General features: G+C 32.6%; 2 protein-coding genes and 1 long non-coding RNA gene across 4 annotated transcripts; 2 read left to right on the top strand and 1 right to left on the bottom strand.

The window, feature by feature from the left end:
* On the bottom strand, positions 1–7138 carry LOC105120858 (vestitone reductase-like). Its single transcript, XM_011019233.1, has 3 exons — positions 6842–7138; positions 6142–6666; positions 1–200 (listed from the first exon to the last, which is right to left on the bottom strand). Exons 1-3 carry the CDS (start codon positions 6966–6968, stop codon positions 1–3), a joined length of 852 nt encoding a protein of 283 aa, XP_011017535.1. The 5' UTR covers positions 6969–7138.
* A 1324-nt stretch (positions 7139–8462) lies between these two features.
* LOC105120806 (probable protein S-acyltransferase 14) lies at positions 8463–12484 on the top strand. Its single transcript, XM_011019187.1, has 7 exons — positions 8463–8963; positions 9267–9486; positions 9582–9673; positions 10578–10701; positions 10784–10869; positions 11341–11406; positions 11931–12484. The coding sequence occupies exons 1-7, from the start codon at positions 8754–8756 to the stop codon at positions 12054–12056; spliced, it is 924 nt and encodes a 307-aa protein (XP_011017489.1). The 5' UTR covers positions 8463–8753; the 3' UTR covers positions 12057–12484.
* Positions 12485–13573: 1089 nt separating this feature from the next.
* On the top strand, positions 13574–16364 carry LOC105120805 (uncharacterized). 2 transcript variants are annotated; one of them, XR_841430.1, is made up of 3 exons: positions 13574–13701; positions 14623–15255; positions 15904–16364. It is a non-coding gene; the product is annotated as an uncharacterized LOC105120805 (long non-coding RNA). The 2 variants fall into 2 exon arrangements; XR_841429.1 differs by lacking the exon at positions 13574–13701 and having other exon boundaries at positions 14173–15255.
* Positions 16365–17555: the final 1191 nt, after the last annotated feature.

The raw sequence follows: 17555 nt of genomic DNA, 5'->3' as shown, positions 1-17555 counted from the left end.
TCACTCTCTTGCTGGGATTTGAAGATCTGGGTATCTAGCAGAAAGAAATTCAAACATCTCATTGAGCGATACTTCGTTCGATGAACAAAGATATCTCCCTTTTGCATTAGAATTTTCAAGCAGAAATATGTGTGCCATAGCCACATCATCTATGTGCACCATGTTCGACTTGGTAAGGAATCGATAGTGATTCCTGTTGCCTGCACATTTAAAGCTGTCAAAAGTTCCTGTATGAATGCTGCAGCTTATAGCATCCATTAACATAACTTCTAGGAAGTGATTTCTGACATTAAGTTTACGTTTGTTTCATATAAAATAGCTTACGAGAAATATTTTCCTCAATTTTCTTATTTATTTACTTGACAAAACTTAGTCATTGTAAAATATTCTTAGAACAATATTTTTATGTAAGACAGTTTTCCAAAACAAGTTATTCTACTTGAAAAACAAACCATGCCTAAGCCATATATAATCCAGAAATAATTTTTTTTTTATAAATAACTTATGATAAAAATGATTTAACTTAATTAAACACATGACTGATAAAATTGATTCACAGTAACTAAGGAAATTAAGTTGCATAAGTTAGAATTAATGAATTAAAATTAAAATTCATGATTTTTTTTTATTAAGATGAAGATTTAACTAACAACCTTTTAATTTAGTTTAGAATTCATTTTGCAGCTAAATAGATTCTGAATTGTTTTTAAGCCGAAGTTAAAATGAACTAGTTTGCAAGAGTCATGGCAAATGAAACTTAAGAGAGTGAAAACATACCCAGAACCATGGCTAGTCCGATGTGCACAGAGCTTGGGATTTTAGGACAAATGAAGGGACCCAACACCAGGGAAGGAATCAAAGTCACTAGATCCAATCCATGTTGTTCGGCAAATTCCAGAGCTGCCCTTTCGGCATATGTCTTGGCAATCAAGGAAGGATTGCCAATTACATTTAGACTTCTGAAGTAATCTATGTCTGTCCATGCACTCTCATCCGCCACTTGCTGACCATTTCCACTAAATAAAACAGTCGATATACCTGAAGTGTAAACAACTCTCTTCACTGTCTTTGAATTTAGGCATGCCTGCAAAACACCTATGGTTCCTTCAGTAGCTCTTTTGATGACCATTTCTTCCGCTTCTTCTTGTGTAAAACGAGTTGGATGAGCCACATGAAAGACTCCTGTGCATCCTTCAATGGCCTCGTTGAAACTGTCTGGTCTGTCAAGATCCGCGTTAAAAATCCGGAGTCTCTCTTTCGCTCCTGGTAGATCTGTTAGATAGCCGATGCCCTGTTCACCATCTGGCCATATAAGATCAAAGGATTCATTATGATGAGTTTCGCTCTCGATCAGTAAAACCATGCTAGCAATTGACGTCATTCAATACTACATTTTTTGGATGCTTGGGAACTGAGGTTGACACTTTCCTGAAAAATCAAACGCGCAACCTTTTTCTCATACAGGGAGGGTGGAGTCTCTTCTTAGAGGGGGAGGAGGGGGGCTAGAACCTCATTGGAGACCATATTGATTATGAACATTGTGCCTTGATTTTGGCTAGCAAAAAGTGTGGGATGAGCATTGCCAGTGAGATTAACAGAGGGATTGAGGTTTTCTCACGTTTCGGTAATTAGCAGGGCCAGGATGCTTCATAAAGACTATATTATAAGGATGGAATATGTAACAATGAAGATGTTGACCATTAGTGAAAATTAAAGACTATTATTGTGTTTGATATTGTTATTGGTGGTGCTTTTCTGTATAGTTCTTTGTGTCTTCAGCATATAATCTCAGTATAAAATCATTTTGTTAAAGCATGTATACAAGCTAACAAGCAGAATCAACTAGGAATAGGAGTAAATCAAAATTCAGAAGTTGTATAAATGTTGGCACAAATTAGCTATAAATCCTGCCTGAAAGCATTTTCTCACGGGAAACATGTACAGCTATCGCAATCATATATTGAAGCTCAAAAACTGTCATACCTGCTACTACAATGATCAAATCATTAAGAAGTTATTTTATTCAGAGATAGAAAAATGAAAGTACTGACAAAGGAAATAAGAATCTAACCTGTAGGGTTGGATCTAACAGTGGTTCTAACAGTGTAACCTTGTTCAAGAAGCCTCATAATCAACCATGAGGCAACGAATCCTGTTCCACCAGTTACACAGACCACACCTTTCCCTGAATATCCTTCCATTTCTCCTCCGCTGTAAGACACTAAACTGCCTTCATTAAAAAGGGTTGCTCCCGGGGCCCCGACGTATTTCTGTATAAATCCCCGATGATAACAATGTGAAATGACTTGCAATTGTCGTTCTAATATTCTATGATATAAACCAATGATAGATTGTAATGAGACGATGATAATGGACAAACAGTCCAATTTATTTGTCCGTCCAAGAACAACGTTCATTTCATGCTCCCCTGTTTACATACATACATACATACATACATACATACATACATACATACATACATACATACATATATATATAATTGAGAAATTTATTCACAACTCGTTATTTTTAGATAACTCTAGCTATTTTACCTGTGCACCATTACGGGTTGGTTAAATTTATTTTAAAAAAAATACACAAGCTTTTTAAATGTGTTTTTTTTACAAAAACAAAATATAAATAATAAATCAAAAAACCTATGCATGCATTTAATTAAATAAATAAAAAATATTTTGTGTCAATAAATGGAATGAAAAAAAGTGTTAACGCATCTACTAAACCCATTTCATAGTGAATTGAATAATTTTTTTAATGCAAAAAAAACACGTAAATGTTATTAATTTATTTTTTGATGAGTAAAAAATATAATTGTGAATAAAAAAAGTTATTATTTACATATAATAAAATAAAATTAAGATTATATACGTTAATAAAAACATGTAAGATTTCGATCTAATTTTTAACATAGTAGAAAAATAGATAATATTGTAATTATTATAGTGTAACATTATTTTTTTAGTTTTTATATAATATTTAAAAAAAATATAAAGAAAAAAAATTTACATAAACAAATTACAAAAGAATGGAGATAAATAAGTACAGTGTAGAGTGATAAATATTCAAAGTACAAAGAATATTTTTTTTTCAAAAAATATAAAGAAAAAAACTAAAAAAAATATTACAAAAAAATAAAAATAAGAACTATTTTAGTGATAAATATATTAAGTATAAAGAGACAAAAAGGGAAAAAATCTGAGCAAATTTTTTTCTAAAAAAATTAAAAATAAATTATAGATTTATGCAGTAAAAAAATGAAAAGATTTATATAATTATCTCATTTTTACATTGAGAAAAGGTTTCCTTTCAGTATATAATGTTTTGAACCTCTCAACTTTGGAATGAATGATTTCTTTAATTCTACACAAAATGAAGTGTGATTTGAATTTTATAGTGATAACGAGGAGATAATGGAAAATATTAAACGTGAAATCTCATAATATATATATATATATATATGAGACCCCAAGTTCTATTGTCGTGTTATGTATCATATCACGGAATTGGAAAAAGAGAGGAAAAAGGTGTTATTGTATTGAAGGAACTGAATTAATTTAATGACTATATATATATATATATATATAAAACTCGCTAGCTAGGTAGCTTCTTGATCTTTGTTAATCTCTCCCTCTAATCTCCTAACGGGTATTTAAACCACCTTGTCGAGAGGGTAGAGATGAGGGACGAGAGAAAGAAAAAAGAAAAAGAAAAAATTGTTGCATTCCTTCTTGATCATGAATGAAAAGGTCATGACTAGTGTTTTTGTTTGCTTAGATGATAGATTAATGAATAATACAACTTGAAGCATTTTATTTTTAGAGTTAAATTGTTGTTTTGGGTTTTTATGCTTGCTATAATCACCATTGTCTTCATAATTATGTTAAAAAATTGTATTTTGTTAATATTCATGTAAGTTCTATAATTAACATGTTATTTTTATATTTTTATTTCTAAAATAACAAGAAAAAAAATAGAAAAAAAAATTCACCAAATGACATGTTTTCATATTGGATTCTTGCAACTTTTTAATCCTTTGAGATTTGACTCAAGTTAAAAGTTACCGGCATTCCCAAATCCTTAAATACTTATCCTGGTTTTGTAAAATTTCAAGTTAAAAAAATATTTTGCTATTTATTTTTTATATTTAGAGTAAACACACTCAATAAGAATAAGTGAACCTCATCAAAATGCCTTTCATAAACCTTTTCTAGGATTTAGATTGAGTTCAATGATTCTAATATAAACTCATAAATTATTCATTAACATGATTTGATTAATAATTAATTATAAATTATGATGAGGAGTAATCAATTTTATATTTGTCAATTCACCAAAATATTATCCAAAAATAATAACCAAAAGTGAAAAAAATAAACCAAGTATTAAAATGAATATGTTTAAGCCAACAATCAAGATTTAACTCATCACAATAAACTTGTTATCATCTTGTAGATAAATCATAAGTATATTATGTATAATAAACTATTAGAACTAGAAAACAAGAAAATTAATATAATCTATCTTGAATATAATATTTTAAGATGATAATATTTTTTTAACATAATTATTTTTTATTATAAAATTTTATTGATTAGTTAAATTTTTTTATTGATTATAATATTAAATAAAAACTCATTTTCACAAAGTTAAGATGCTTGCCCCTCTCTCACCCGGAAAATAGCATTTTCATAAGAAAAGGACAAGCCACAGCGATGATGTCGAATGCGACAAGAAGCATCATTGCCATTGATATAATTTGAAAAGCTTGAATTAGAAAGTGAATATAAAAATAAATCAATAGCTAAATCAACAAACTACCTCGTGTTTTCTAAGTAGATTATTTGAGAATAAAAAAGACTTGTATACATATTATGTTTTCGAAATATAACATGGCAAGAAACTCAAATACATGTAGAAATAGGGTTTAAATGATATCTTCTTTTGTCCAATAGCAGAGCCTAAGGAACAAAATAGACATGATCATAGTTGCAATTTATGGTGCTTATAAGGTTGAAGAGAACAAACCATATACAATTAAATACTCAAAACAAGCTATATCAATAATAATAATAATAATAAAAAGTACTTGATTTAAAAGTTCTTTTATATATATGATATTTGAGTTACAATATCATAATTTTTAAGCTAATTATAAGATGTATAATTTAATTGGTCATGTTTTAAATTTATTTTTATTTTTTAAAAATTATTAATTTTAGTTTTATAAATCTTAGAATTATTAAAAATATATATCATCATTAATTTTAAAATTCATAAAATTAATCAAGATGAAAACAAACTATTTTAGAAACCACATTAATAATAAAAAGAATTGTTGCATTTCAGATTATTCTTAAAATAAAACACCTTAACACGTTTAGAGAATTGAGCGATTACATAGTTGTGAATTATTCATAATCATAAAGAAATTATGATCTATATTTTACTATATATATTCATGTAAACCTAGAAAAATAATCAATTACCACTACAAAATAGCTAGATCCTCAGCACGAACATATGCAGGCCCTAAATATTAGAATGAATTAAATAAAAAAAGATCGGATGACAATGATTCACTATTATTGAATATAAAAAGCCTTTTGTTTTAATTAAGTTAACAAAAAAAATTAACACGGGTAGTATTGTGGAATGATCTGATCGTTTACTTTTATCAATAACTATCTTGGAGAAAGAAAGTGCTGTTGACATTACTTATTAATCTCAATTAACAAACCCATTATTCACTCACGAAGAGAAGAAAAGGATAAGTTGTTGCCAAGATTATTCTAAATAAACCCCTTCTCCTTGCAGGATTGTATAGCTCCATCAAACATGTCCTCAAGACCATGCTCCACATGTACCATATTTGACTCCATAAGAAGTCGATATCGATTCCTATTGCCTGCACATTTAACATGAATGTTCAAGTATCTTTACAGTCTAATGATACTGTAGCAATGATTTAGCCCATGATTGCTGAAGGAGTTCTTGTTGATCAGGTGTGCTAATAGGGTGTTTGGCCCTGCCCAGACCGCAGCGTTTTTTTTCAAAAATGATTTTTTTAAACTGTTTTTTAAAATTTAATTCAGTATGATTTCTTGTTAAAGAGAGTGATCATACCCAAGATCATAGCCAGCCCCACGTATAACGAGGCTGGGATTCTGGGACTATTGAACGGACCAAGAACAAGAGAAGGAATCAAAGTCACTAGATCCAATCCATGCTGCTCAGCAAATTCTAGAGCAGCCCTTTCCGTTTTTGTCTTGGAAGCCGTGTAAGAACTGGCAGTCAATTTTAGATCCTTGAAGTAATCTATGTCTGTCCATGCCCTCTCATCCACCACTTCTTGACCATCGCCACTGAACATAATCGCGGCTGCGCTTGAAGTGTAAACAACTCTCTTCACTGTCTTTGAATTCAGACATGCTTTCAGAATTCCTAAGGTTGCTTCCAAGGACCTTTTGGTGGCTTTTTCTTCTGGTTCTCTGTCAACAAGATCGAGGGAATGAGCCAGATGAAGGACTCCCGCGCACCCTTCAATGGCCTCATTGAAACTCTCTGGTTCGTTGAGATCTGCTTTGAAAATCTGGAGTCTCTCCTTCGCTCCCGGTAGGCCTGTGAGGTAGCTGATGTCCTTGTTACCATCTGGCCATATAATGTTAAAGAAGAATCGGTGCTCATAAATGTTAGTTAGCATTAATTAGCAAACAAATCCGTAACTTAGATAGGTTCTCTCCATAGTTGAGAGAATATATATATTCTAGGCATAACATATGAAAAAAGGTCAGTGAAATGGAAAATATCAGGAAAATAGCTTCACCCGGATAAGATCGAACGGTGGCTCGAACTGCATAACCTTGTTCAAGTAGCCTCGTGATCAGGCATGAAGCAATGAATCCTGTTCCACCAGTTACACAGACCGCACCTTTCCCTGAACACCTTTCCATTTGACTTCCTTTTTTACGCTACTATTAGAGACTATTGATCTCACCATGAACGAGGCTCAGACCTCTGTATTCTTTCCTTGGTTAGCACGTCTTCATGTATACATCCGGGCGAAGAAAACGATACAGAGTGACTTTAACTTTCATGGCCGTATGTCCAAGTAAGAAGGTACTAGAAACAAGTAAGAAAATGTCAGGACAAAAATCGCCCCTCTTAAGACAAAAATAGTATTTATACATGATTGTACGTATTTATGAGAAAAATTCTTTAGATGAGTTAACGAATATATGTTCGGATTTCTGAAGTACATTCGGAAATGTCAACAAATTGGATCTAATTTTAAATAAATCCAAACTAAGTCATTGTTAATTACGTATAAAAGTTAGCTGTAGGTTTTGTTCTTTCAAGTTGTTTTTGAATCAATTTTTGTTTATCAAAACTAAATTCCCCTCATAAGATATTAAATATTAATGATATTATCTAAATCAAAATTATTAACTTCGAGAAAATATCTTTCTCCCAAACTGTTCTTGAATAAAAATCCAAACCGATAAGTTAGAAGGAAACTCACATCCGAAGCTCATAGGATATCCATTATTGCTCACGATAAGATGACGAGAGCCGGTCCGACGGTGGCCAGAGGTTGCCGGGGACCGTGGGCTTTGGACTTAAGAATTTGTATATTATATGATTGTGCTTGGACCGACCCCTTTGATGCGATCAGTTTTTAAAGGGAAACTCTCGATGTCTCACGAAAACAATGCTGGATAGGCAATCAGAAAGTTTCTTATTAATTCAATATATTAAAAATATAATTAACTAGTTTCTCAAAAATGTTTTTACCAAATTCTAAGTATTTATCCAATTGTCATCCTTCCCATATTTTTTTTCAGAAGTAGAATATTCATAGACCAACTTGTCTGAATTGAGATTAACTCCTCGTTTAGACAAACCATAATAAGGTATTTATAATAAAATTTCCTCTTTATTTATTTAATACTCATCCATTCTATAATTAAATCTAAATATTTTTAGATTGAAATCCTAACCGCAATGAGGATCCTAAAATAGTTTTATGACTTGAATACATTTTTTCCCAGAAATTATCATAATGCTAAAAAATCTCTTTAGTGTTATATATATATAATCAAACTCATTTTCAAATAAATAAAATAAAAAATAAAACTAGAAGCCTTAAATGAAAACATTGATAGGCTGTTTTTAATATTAATTTATTTTTTCTATTATAATAAGCTATAGGGGTTGATCTTTGTATAATTTTTAAAGATTAAATTTTGTTTAAGATTAAATTTTTTATACTTCAAAATTATAAATATAAATTTCATTAAAAACATCACTAAATTTGTATTTTGAGAGTTGTTAAATTACTCCACGTTATCAAACCCCAAAAATTTCCCTCTGACTAACACATTAATTACTAATTGACAAAATCAAGAAAAAAAAAACAAAAACACACACACACACATATATATAACAGTTTCCCTGTCCCCCTTCTCCTTCACATAACGCAACCATCATTTGTCCTGTGTACCATGGATTCCACTTCTTACCTGCCCAAGGAATCCTCAAATTCCCAAATTCGATAAACCATATAACAATTCACAAAAAAATCACTCGAAAACACCAAACCCACAGGACAAAAAAACCTTCTTTTTGCTTCCTGTCTAGATTTATCTTTTAAGTTAATTTCACTTAAAATTCAGTCTACTAGAAACCCATCAAAGAAAACTTGAAAAGTTTGAGTCCTTTTTTATTATATTATTAGTATGCATAGATCTAGAGCTGTTATGGCTTGGAATGTGTTCAAGTTTTGTACGGCCTTAAGGGGTTTAGGCTCGATCATGATCTTGTTGGTGCTTGGTGTTGTTGTCGTCACATATTATGCTGTTGTTTTGAATAATTATGGCCCTGCTTTATATGATGGTGACATTGATTCTCTCGTTTCTCTTGCTGTCTTGATCACATTCCATTCTTTGGTAAGATTCTATTAAGAAAAGTGATATGTATGTTTGTTTCTGTAGAGTTCTTTTGCTTCTTAGATTTGTGCTTTTTTTCCCTAATTGTTTGATTTAAGTTTTCGAAAGTGGGTTTTTAAGGATGGTAGTAACTTTTTTTTCTTTTTTTAATTTTAAGTTCAGAGAATTTAGATGGAGCTAAAAGGTGGTCTCTTGAGAAACTTGGGAGAGAAAAAAAAGAAAATTCAGCTTAAAATAGTGTAAAAACAGCAATTTGTTCGTTATAGCTGGTGCTTATGTGAGTATTTTGTCTGAATTTTGCAGCTAGTGATGTTATTATGGAGCTACTTCTCTGTTGTTTTAACTGATCCTGGTAGTGTGCCTCCTAATTGGAGGCCTGCTATTGATGAGGAAAGAGGGGAGGCCGATGCATTGAATGGGTCGGAATGTAGTGGAGTGCAGTCTGACCAATTAAATCAAAGAATCCGGTATTGCAGGAAGTGCAACCAGTTGAAACCACCTCGGTGCCATCATTGTTCTGTCTGTGAGCTTCTATGCTATGATTTCTTCTGTAGCATTCTTTAGCTTTAGTTAGTTTTTCCACTAAAGAAGATGATTTGGCGTTCTGTTTCCTTTCAGGTGGGAGGTGTGTGCTAAAGATGGACCATCATTGTGTATGGGTTGTAAATTGTGTTGGGGCCTTGAATTATAAGTATTTCCTTCTATTTTTGGTTAGTTGGCTTTACTGCCTCACCCCGCAGAAGTTTCCTATTTCAAAATTCTTGTTTAACTTAAACAATGTGATTTGCTTCTTTCTATGCCTTTTGGCAAAATGTTGGTTTTTTTAATTGATTTTCGATGCATCCCTTGGGTTATAAGGGAGCTGTTTATTGTAATGAAGATAGGCTCTTGTTTTGTTTAAATCGTAAGCATAAATGTGGTTTGATGTTCTATTTCATGTCCCAATGGGTAGCTGAGGGAGTTATCTATGGTTCCATGTTTTCATCCAGGGCTCATCATAAGAAGCTGAAAATATGTTTTCTTACCATATCATATTGTCTAACATATAGGAAGTTTGGGACTTAACTAATTGTCTAAATATACTCCTGGTATCTTGAGTTTTGACAAAGTTTGAACTGCCTGCCTGTATATATATTAGCACACAACCTATGCTTATTTAGTGACAAATTTTGTGATCATACCAGCAACTTGCTCCTTTCCTGTATAGCTTGGATGTTATAGCCTAGGCTGTTTGACAATGCGCCAATTTTTGGTTTAGAGTTTGGTTTAACCTGGCCAAGATTTTCTGTGGACTGCCAACCACCAGCATCATTAATCTCAGTGTCTATCTTTTGAACCTGATGACTCAGATGTCATTATTTATGAGTGTGTTGTTTTCATTTTTCACTTCTTCTTACTTTCTTTCTCTTTTTTTCATTTGTAATCCAAAGGTGAAGAAATTGTCTTGATTTTAAAACATTGTTGACCTTTTAAAGCTTTGATAAATATATAATCAGATAGAAATGCTTGCTATAAGAAATAGTTTGTTCCTTTTTATTTGTGAGGGTGTACCAAATTGTCAGTAGTCTGACTTAGAATATCCTAATTAATTGCAATCTTAAATTTTTTATGCAGTTCTATACATTTCTTGAGACAAGTCTTGTAACTTTATCTCTTCTACCACACTTCATAGCATTCTTTAGTGATGGAGAAATTCCAGGCACTCCAGGCACTCTTGCAACCACATTTCTTGCCTTTGGTAGGTTCTACTGAGCTTAGCTTTCTAACCTACTTAATGGTGAAGTCCGCAGTAGTCTAAAACTATTATTGTTGTTTTACAGTCATAAATCTGGCATTTGCATTGAGTGTTCTGGGATTTCTGATCATGCACATATCTCTGGTATCTGCCAATACAACAACTATTGAGGTAATTTTTTTTTTCCACCTAAGTTTGTGTATTTAGACCAGATGTCAATCTGTCAGCTTTTGCTTTTTTGTTCTGTGGCATTCGGCGAGTCTCTTTGCCTGCTTTGTGGATATGGTATAAGAAACCATAGTGACTCTTTTTGTAGTTTCAATGTCTAATAAAAAGCTTTCCATGCTTTGTGGATGTGGTATAAGAAACTATGATGACTCTGTTTGCAGCGTCAATTTCTAATAAAAATTGGTAGACAAGTAGGTATTTGTGGAATAGTTTAACTACTGCACTGGAGGGTCTTCATATCACATCATTGTGTTGCTTTGCCCCATGCTTGTGAATGTTCACAGCTCTGGTCTTTGGTACTCAATTTCCTTGGTTGTGTGGATCTCCTGATACACAATAATTGAAAGTATGCTTAGAATTGCAGCCATTTCTGTTAAAGATCTGCTGATTGAGCTGGTATTGTCTTGTTTTCAGGCATATGAGAAGAAGACCACCCCAAAATGGCGCTATGACCTTGGTCGAAAGAAGAATTTTGAGCAGGCTAGTACTTTCTACAAATTATTTTTGATGTTTTTTTCTTTTCTTTCATGCCTGTATGAAAGCTAAGAAAGAGTAAAAATTAATCCTGTCGCTGCTTTAATGAACTTATGTTATTTCCTTTTGAATTATTTCATGGCAGATTATGTGTGAAAGGTGTGAGAATCCTCATGGCAGGATGGCTATAAAATACAATACTCGTTTCATACTCAACAATCTCGCTACACTGTGAAAGTGCAATATCATAGCACTCTTTCACTGTAAATCAGAAAAACATCATATTAGCATACCAATGTTATGTAGCCATGATAAATGCCTATTAGCTTTAAGGAATGTGTTCAAGGTCTGCAGTTATCTTAGGAAATTGTTCCCAGCGTGCTTGATATTTACCTCTTTTAACATGCATATTGTCAAGGTGTGTTGAAAGGGCAATCATCAGGCCTAATAAATTGTTGATGTGGGATGTCAAGTTGTTATAACCATATCCTCTGCTGAATATTCTCGAATGTGTTGTGCTTTTGTTTCAGGTGTTTGGAGCAGATAAGCGATACTGGTTCATTCCAGCTTATTCAGATGAAGATACAAGGCGAATGCCTGCACTTCAGGGTATTGAATATCCATCGAAACCTGATTTTGATTCCCAAGAATTCTAGGCAGCAGTTGTGCATCCATGAACTGGGTTTTTTTTTTCTGTAACAATAGATGTTCGATTGCAAATTAACCAGTATACAACTTGCAGCTGCTAATTTGCCCCTAACCATTCATTCCCCCGGACATATTGTAGAAATAACCAGAGGGGGGGGACAGGGAGCATTGCATTGAGAAGCTGATCAGGTGAAGCAATACCTAGGTTGCTTGAATAGTGGGGATGGCATGAAAGGCTGATGTTTTATATATTGTTCTGATTATCAGGAGCTTGAGAATTGTAAGATAAGGAATGTGGATTCTTTAGCACGTGGTGCGTTGCTGATGTTTTTGTAAGTTTTGTTGTACCATTTGAATGGAAATATAGAAACTAGTCTGGTTTGCATTGCCGGATCTTTCCATGCTTGGTTTAAACGGAAAATATACTTCAACGCTGTGCTTGTGTGCCATGAGTCATAAACTAGGCCTTGTTAAAGCAGGATCAATGATTTATCATCTTACTGGCTTCTGTGAAATATGTGTAGTCTTCCCAGTCAAATTTATAGTGTGAGAGCCGTTGGTGATTCCAATAGCAATAATGTTTTCCTTATTTATTATTTGTTCGACGGAGAGTTTCTAACCCGACTGTTTTCTAGAGTGTCCCTTGACTCATAAAATCATCAGCATGAAAATGTTTGTTCTTGCTTCTCTTTTGTTGTAAGTTCGGTAAAAATTGTTCTGATCGTGAAGAAGAAAGAAAAAGAAGACAATAACCAACATAGTGAAATAAATAAATAAAACAAAAACATAAACTGTTCTCTGAAGACGTGCTTCAAAGGATTGAAGTGACAACTTGGTGATAAAGATTTGGCATTAAATTTTGTAACAGAGGGTGTAAATAACAGCTTGTTCCTGATGTGATAACTTTGGATTTTAAAATTTCCAAGATATCTAAAATTCGTCTTGAATATATTTAGTTCTGATGAATATATATATATTGATCCGAGAACATCATCACTGTTAAAAAAAGATTCCGTAGTATAACAGAAATGAAAAGGAAAGAAGGAATAAAAGGGATCGAAAAAGAAAAAAGCCAAAAAAATCGAAGAGGCCGGGAAATGCAATTCAAAATTCAGACAAATGGGCCGAACATGGGAAGAAAACAGAAACTAAGTACGTGTCGTGTTCTTTTTAACTACACGTGTCCAGTTCTCGGTAGTTATAATTTCTCACCACGAAAACAGAGGACTGCGCTTTTTGGGTTCCTTCTCTCCCTCTCCTTTTTTGTTTGAATTATTTTTTAAAATATTTTAAAAAATAGATTAAAATAATAGTTTTTTAATTTATTTTTATTAAAATATTTAAAAATAAAAAAATAATTAATTTTTTTTAATAAAAATCTTCAAGTTAACTTACATATAACTTAATTAATTTTATAAATTCTAAAATTAATTACCATATAAATTTTTTATAATTCTAAAATTTATTCAACACCTAATCATGCAACACACATCAAAATTAAAAACAAAAAATCAAATTTTTGATAAATGTGCGGCCAGCCACGTTGGTCCAAAAATCTCAATCGCTTCATTTGCCAGTGAACTCTCTCTCTCTCTCTCTTCCACTTTCCTTCAATTTCCCTCCTGCCAAACATGGTAACATGTCCTCGCACTGGTCAGTGAAATTATAGCAATGATTAAGCTGAAAACAGTTTTTCTTTTGGCTTTCAGTTTTCAGTTTGTTATTTCGATGATGTATTTATGTGATCAGATCATTAGAAGTTCCATTGTTTATCCGTTTTATGCTACAAGATAGAGTATGAAAGGCTCTTATAATTGTCTTCCCCAGAAAGTCGTTTCTTCCCTGTTTTTTCAAGCCTTTGTATATTACTTTAGGAACGTTGTGAAGACATTTTACGTTACATTATCCAAATCCTTCTCTCCCTATCTTTTCATCTCAAATATATATAAAAAATGGTTTTTTTTTTTTTGATTTACGTGGGGTGTCCGGACCAGCTTGCGCGCATCACGACTAATCCCCACGGCCTACTAAATACCCTGCAAATCCAATAGACATGTAAGACACCACAGGGATGACAGACGTGCACGCCAGGACTTCAACCGTAAGATTCTTATAAAAAATGGTTTTCTTTAAGTGAATTTGAAAGTGCTAAATGATTATTGACATTTCTTGGGAGTTGCTATATTGGCAATAGCATTGAAGACGTATTTGGCAGAAGAGGTTTGATGGTTTGTGGTTTGATTGATTAATTCTTTTTCCTTGTAAAATTGGATTATCAAAAGCTTATTAAAATTTAAATTTTGTTGTTATTTCTCTCTTACAAGAAAAGGTTTTGAACTTCATTCGCCGTACTTAAGAATTGTAAGAATCTTGTCTTCTTGTGCCCCTTGTTTCATTGGTAGAAATTGTAGTGTTCTCTGGGTAATTATGTTAATGCTCTTGTTCCAGCAGTAACATTCATTCGGCTTTTCTGAATTCATTTACTGTTTAGCGGAGTTGTGCAGTTCATGGACCTTTTCTTTTATGCTTGGTTTTGATGACCACCAAACCATGAATCCATTTTTTGTTTTCCAGTGTTTACGAGGAAAGACCATAAAAAATGCAGAGGGAAGGGAAAGGCAAGGTAGAAATGATTTCTTTGCTATGGGTGATCCTTTTGGCAATTTCCCGGGCTTTGGTTTGATGCCGAGCCTATTTGGAGGGAGGGATCCATTTGATGACTCGCTCTTCACTCTCCCTTTTGGTAGCATGTTTGAGTCTAGCAGGTATGATACTCCAGTTCTACTAGCAGGGACGTATTGCAGACCGATAGAGCAAAGGCGTTAGTAATAGAAGAATTAGCGTCTGATGATGAGGGTGAAAAAGAAGATGTGCAAACTGGGGATGAGAAGAGTGACCATCAAAACAACATTGGTTCAAGCCAAGAGCCATCAGTTGAGCATCCTGATGGTAAAATAAAAATTATTATTGGTTTATATCTGCTTTGTGCTAGTGAATTGTTTTTCTTGTGTATCAATGATTGAAACTGTGGTTTGTCTGATAGAGAGGGAAAACAAGAGTGTGAATTATAGGAGTGATCATAACAGAACTGAAGGAACAAAGCCACAAATCCGCAGTTCCATTTTTCAGACTTGCAAAGCCACATATGGAGGTATGTATGGGGCATATTATACTTCCACTAGGACCAGAAGGACAGGCGGTGATGGAGTAAGTAAATTGTTCCTGGTCATGTGGATATTTTAACCAATGCCTTCTGTTTTAATTTACGATTCTGCACCAGGTGGTGATTGAGCAGAATTTCTAATTCTTCAATAAACACCTCCCTTAGTTGCTTGCATGCAAATAATTAATGGCGCACAAGTATATCTTATGTGGTTGTCGCTCACGCCAGCAACACATGAAACATACTATAATTCATTTCGGTACCAAACACTTTTTTATTTATTTATTTTGGATTCGAGAAAACATTACCTCTTGAAAATTATATTTTATGGTTTAAAGTGAGCAAGTAAAATCCTGGCTGTTTCAAACTCTTATAAAATATGTATATTTTGATTCGAATTTAAAATTTAAAATTTATTGTATAGATCTCAAATCTTTTATTATTGCATTAAGCCTCTTTAAAACAGTACCGAACACTCTAAAACAAAACAAATAAAATATGGCTAGTTTGTCAGCTAAAAAAAATGGCTAGTTTGTCAGCTGAAAATGCCACCACAGCTTATCTCTATGCCCTGAAAATGGTCGGCAATAGCATCTTATATATCAAATCTCCTACAAAATTCTCAAAGTTTTGTGAGAAGAATGTTTTGCGTACTGTTTTCTTTTTTCTGATTTGGATGCTTTATTTGATAGGGAACAAGAGAAAAGGAGCTTGATGTAGCCGAGTTCATATCAGCCCTGGACAACTCGTGGTGATAGCGTCCGCTAGCATTGATGGATCCACCATACTGTCATTAGTAGCAGCTGCACATCAAACTGGTGGCAATGTGGTCTGTATTATACCAACAAAACCCAATATTTGTGCATCAAGAAATGCTCCAGGACCTTATGCAGACTGTGTTAAGTTTGTCATAGGAGATGCCAAGACCCTATTATCAAAGGGCAACAGAGGGGCAGATTTTGTACTTGTAGATTGCGATCTTCATGATTGCAAGGAGGTGCTTAGAGCTGCACAGGACTGCTCTTTCTTTTATGATTAGAAAGGGAGCTTCAAGACTAATAACATGGATGTTAGTTGATTTGATGTAAAGACCACATTGCATGTAACAAGCATCTGACTTCATGTTCTTGAAGAAGTTGGATGTTCTCAATGAGTTATTTGTGTTTTCCCGAAATTCCAAACAAAAAAGAATGGCTTTATTTTAAATCTTGTTCACAGAATAAATAAACAGGCTAAATCATTGCACTTTGTCTAAAACCAAGTGTAATCCATAGAGAATCATAGAATGGAGCAGAGTGTCTGATTCATTAGTCAGGATAACAGAAGGCCTCACGATTATCTTCTTTCAATTTGAAATCCGAGGATTCTTCACAATGCTTTTGCACATATTCCGAAAGTGTGTTGATCTTAAAATGTCTTTTCAATAATGGCTATACGACTGCTTAATTTCCTGGAACAAATTTTATCATACTTCAGATCATGATACAAAAAATTGAAAGCAGTGATGATATTTTCTATCACAGATTCTGATCGTTCAGATATTAGGACATCTGCTTGAACGATTAAGACCATGACTGGGTACTTTCCTCGTGGCTGGAAGGCCTTTTCTCTGGACATTTCATCAACTCACGCGCTTATTGTATTGTGTTAAAGGTTTGTTTTTAAAGTATTTTATTTGAAAATATATTAAAATAATATTTTTTAATTTTATTTTTAATATTAATACATCAACATAATTTTAAAATATAAAAAAATAATAATTTAAAATTAAAAAAATTCAATTTTTTAAACACACGATTGAATTATAAAGCTAAATAGATTCTAATAATTTCAAACTTATATTCAAGAGGATAAATTTATCAAGAAATGCCATCAAAAATAATAATTAGATATAAAAGCTGAAAATTGAAACAAATCTTTTAATTAACTCCAGGTCTATTAAACTCCATCAACTAAAAAGTGATGACTAAAATTTAAACTTGCACATTTTCCTTATTTTTTTGATGAAAAAAAAATATATATCAACATATTTGTTGAATTTGACACCTCATGTTTCTACAAAACACACAAAGCATCACATTTGTTGAATTCTAAACCAAAAGATAAAGTTTCAATTAAGGATAAAATAACAATACTCATCTTAACCAACCAATCATGATCACTTAGTGTATATGAAAATTTTAGTAGATTATTTTTAAATAATAAGTTTATAATAAATGAAAATGATAGTTTATTAGAGATGTATTGCATTCCATACTAAAATCAATTTTCTTGGCTAAAAAAGAACAAGAAGAAAAAAAACCCAACATAGAAACTTAACAAAAATCAAAACTTGGAAATAAAA

This window comes from Populus euphratica, unplaced genomic scaffold (genome assembly GCF_000495115.2).
Source record: "Populus euphratica unplaced genomic scaffold, PopEup_1.0 scaffold6.1, whole genome shotgun sequence".
NCBI classification, from domain to species: domain Eukaryota; kingdom Viridiplantae; phylum Streptophyta; class Magnoliopsida; order Malpighiales; family Salicaceae; genus Populus; species Populus euphratica.
The sequence above is the reverse complement of the archived record's forward strand: the minus strand, read 5'-3'. Positions and strand labels throughout refer to the sequence as shown.

Excerpts from the sequence above, each read along its gene's own strand:
- LOC105120858 (XM_011019233.1), bottom strand. The coding sequence starts at position 6,968 with ATGGAAAGGTGTTCAGGGAAAGGTGCGGTCTGTGTAACTGGTGGAACA. Across the intron at positions 6,667-6,841 it reads CACCGTTCGATCTTATCCGG|ATGGTAACAAGGACATCAGC; the intron begins GTGAAGCTATTT and ends TTATATGGCCAG. Across the intron at positions 201-6,141 it reads GGGGCTGGCTATGATCTTGG|GCAACAGGAATCACTATCGA; the intron begins GTATGATCACTC and ends TTAAATGTGCAG.
- LOC105120806 (XM_011019187.1), top strand. The coding sequence starts at position 8,754 with ATGCATAGATCTAGAGCTGTTATGGCTTGGAATGTGTTCAAGTTTTGT. Across the intron at positions 9,487-9,581 it reads GTGCCATCATTGTTCTGTCT|GTGGGAGGTGTGTGCTAAAG; the intron begins GTGAGCTTCTAT and ends GTTTCCTTTCAG. Across the intron at positions 9,674-10,577 it reads AGTATTTCCTTCTATTTTTG|TTCTATACATTTCTTGAGAC; the intron begins GTTAGTTGGCTT and ends TTTTTTATGCAG.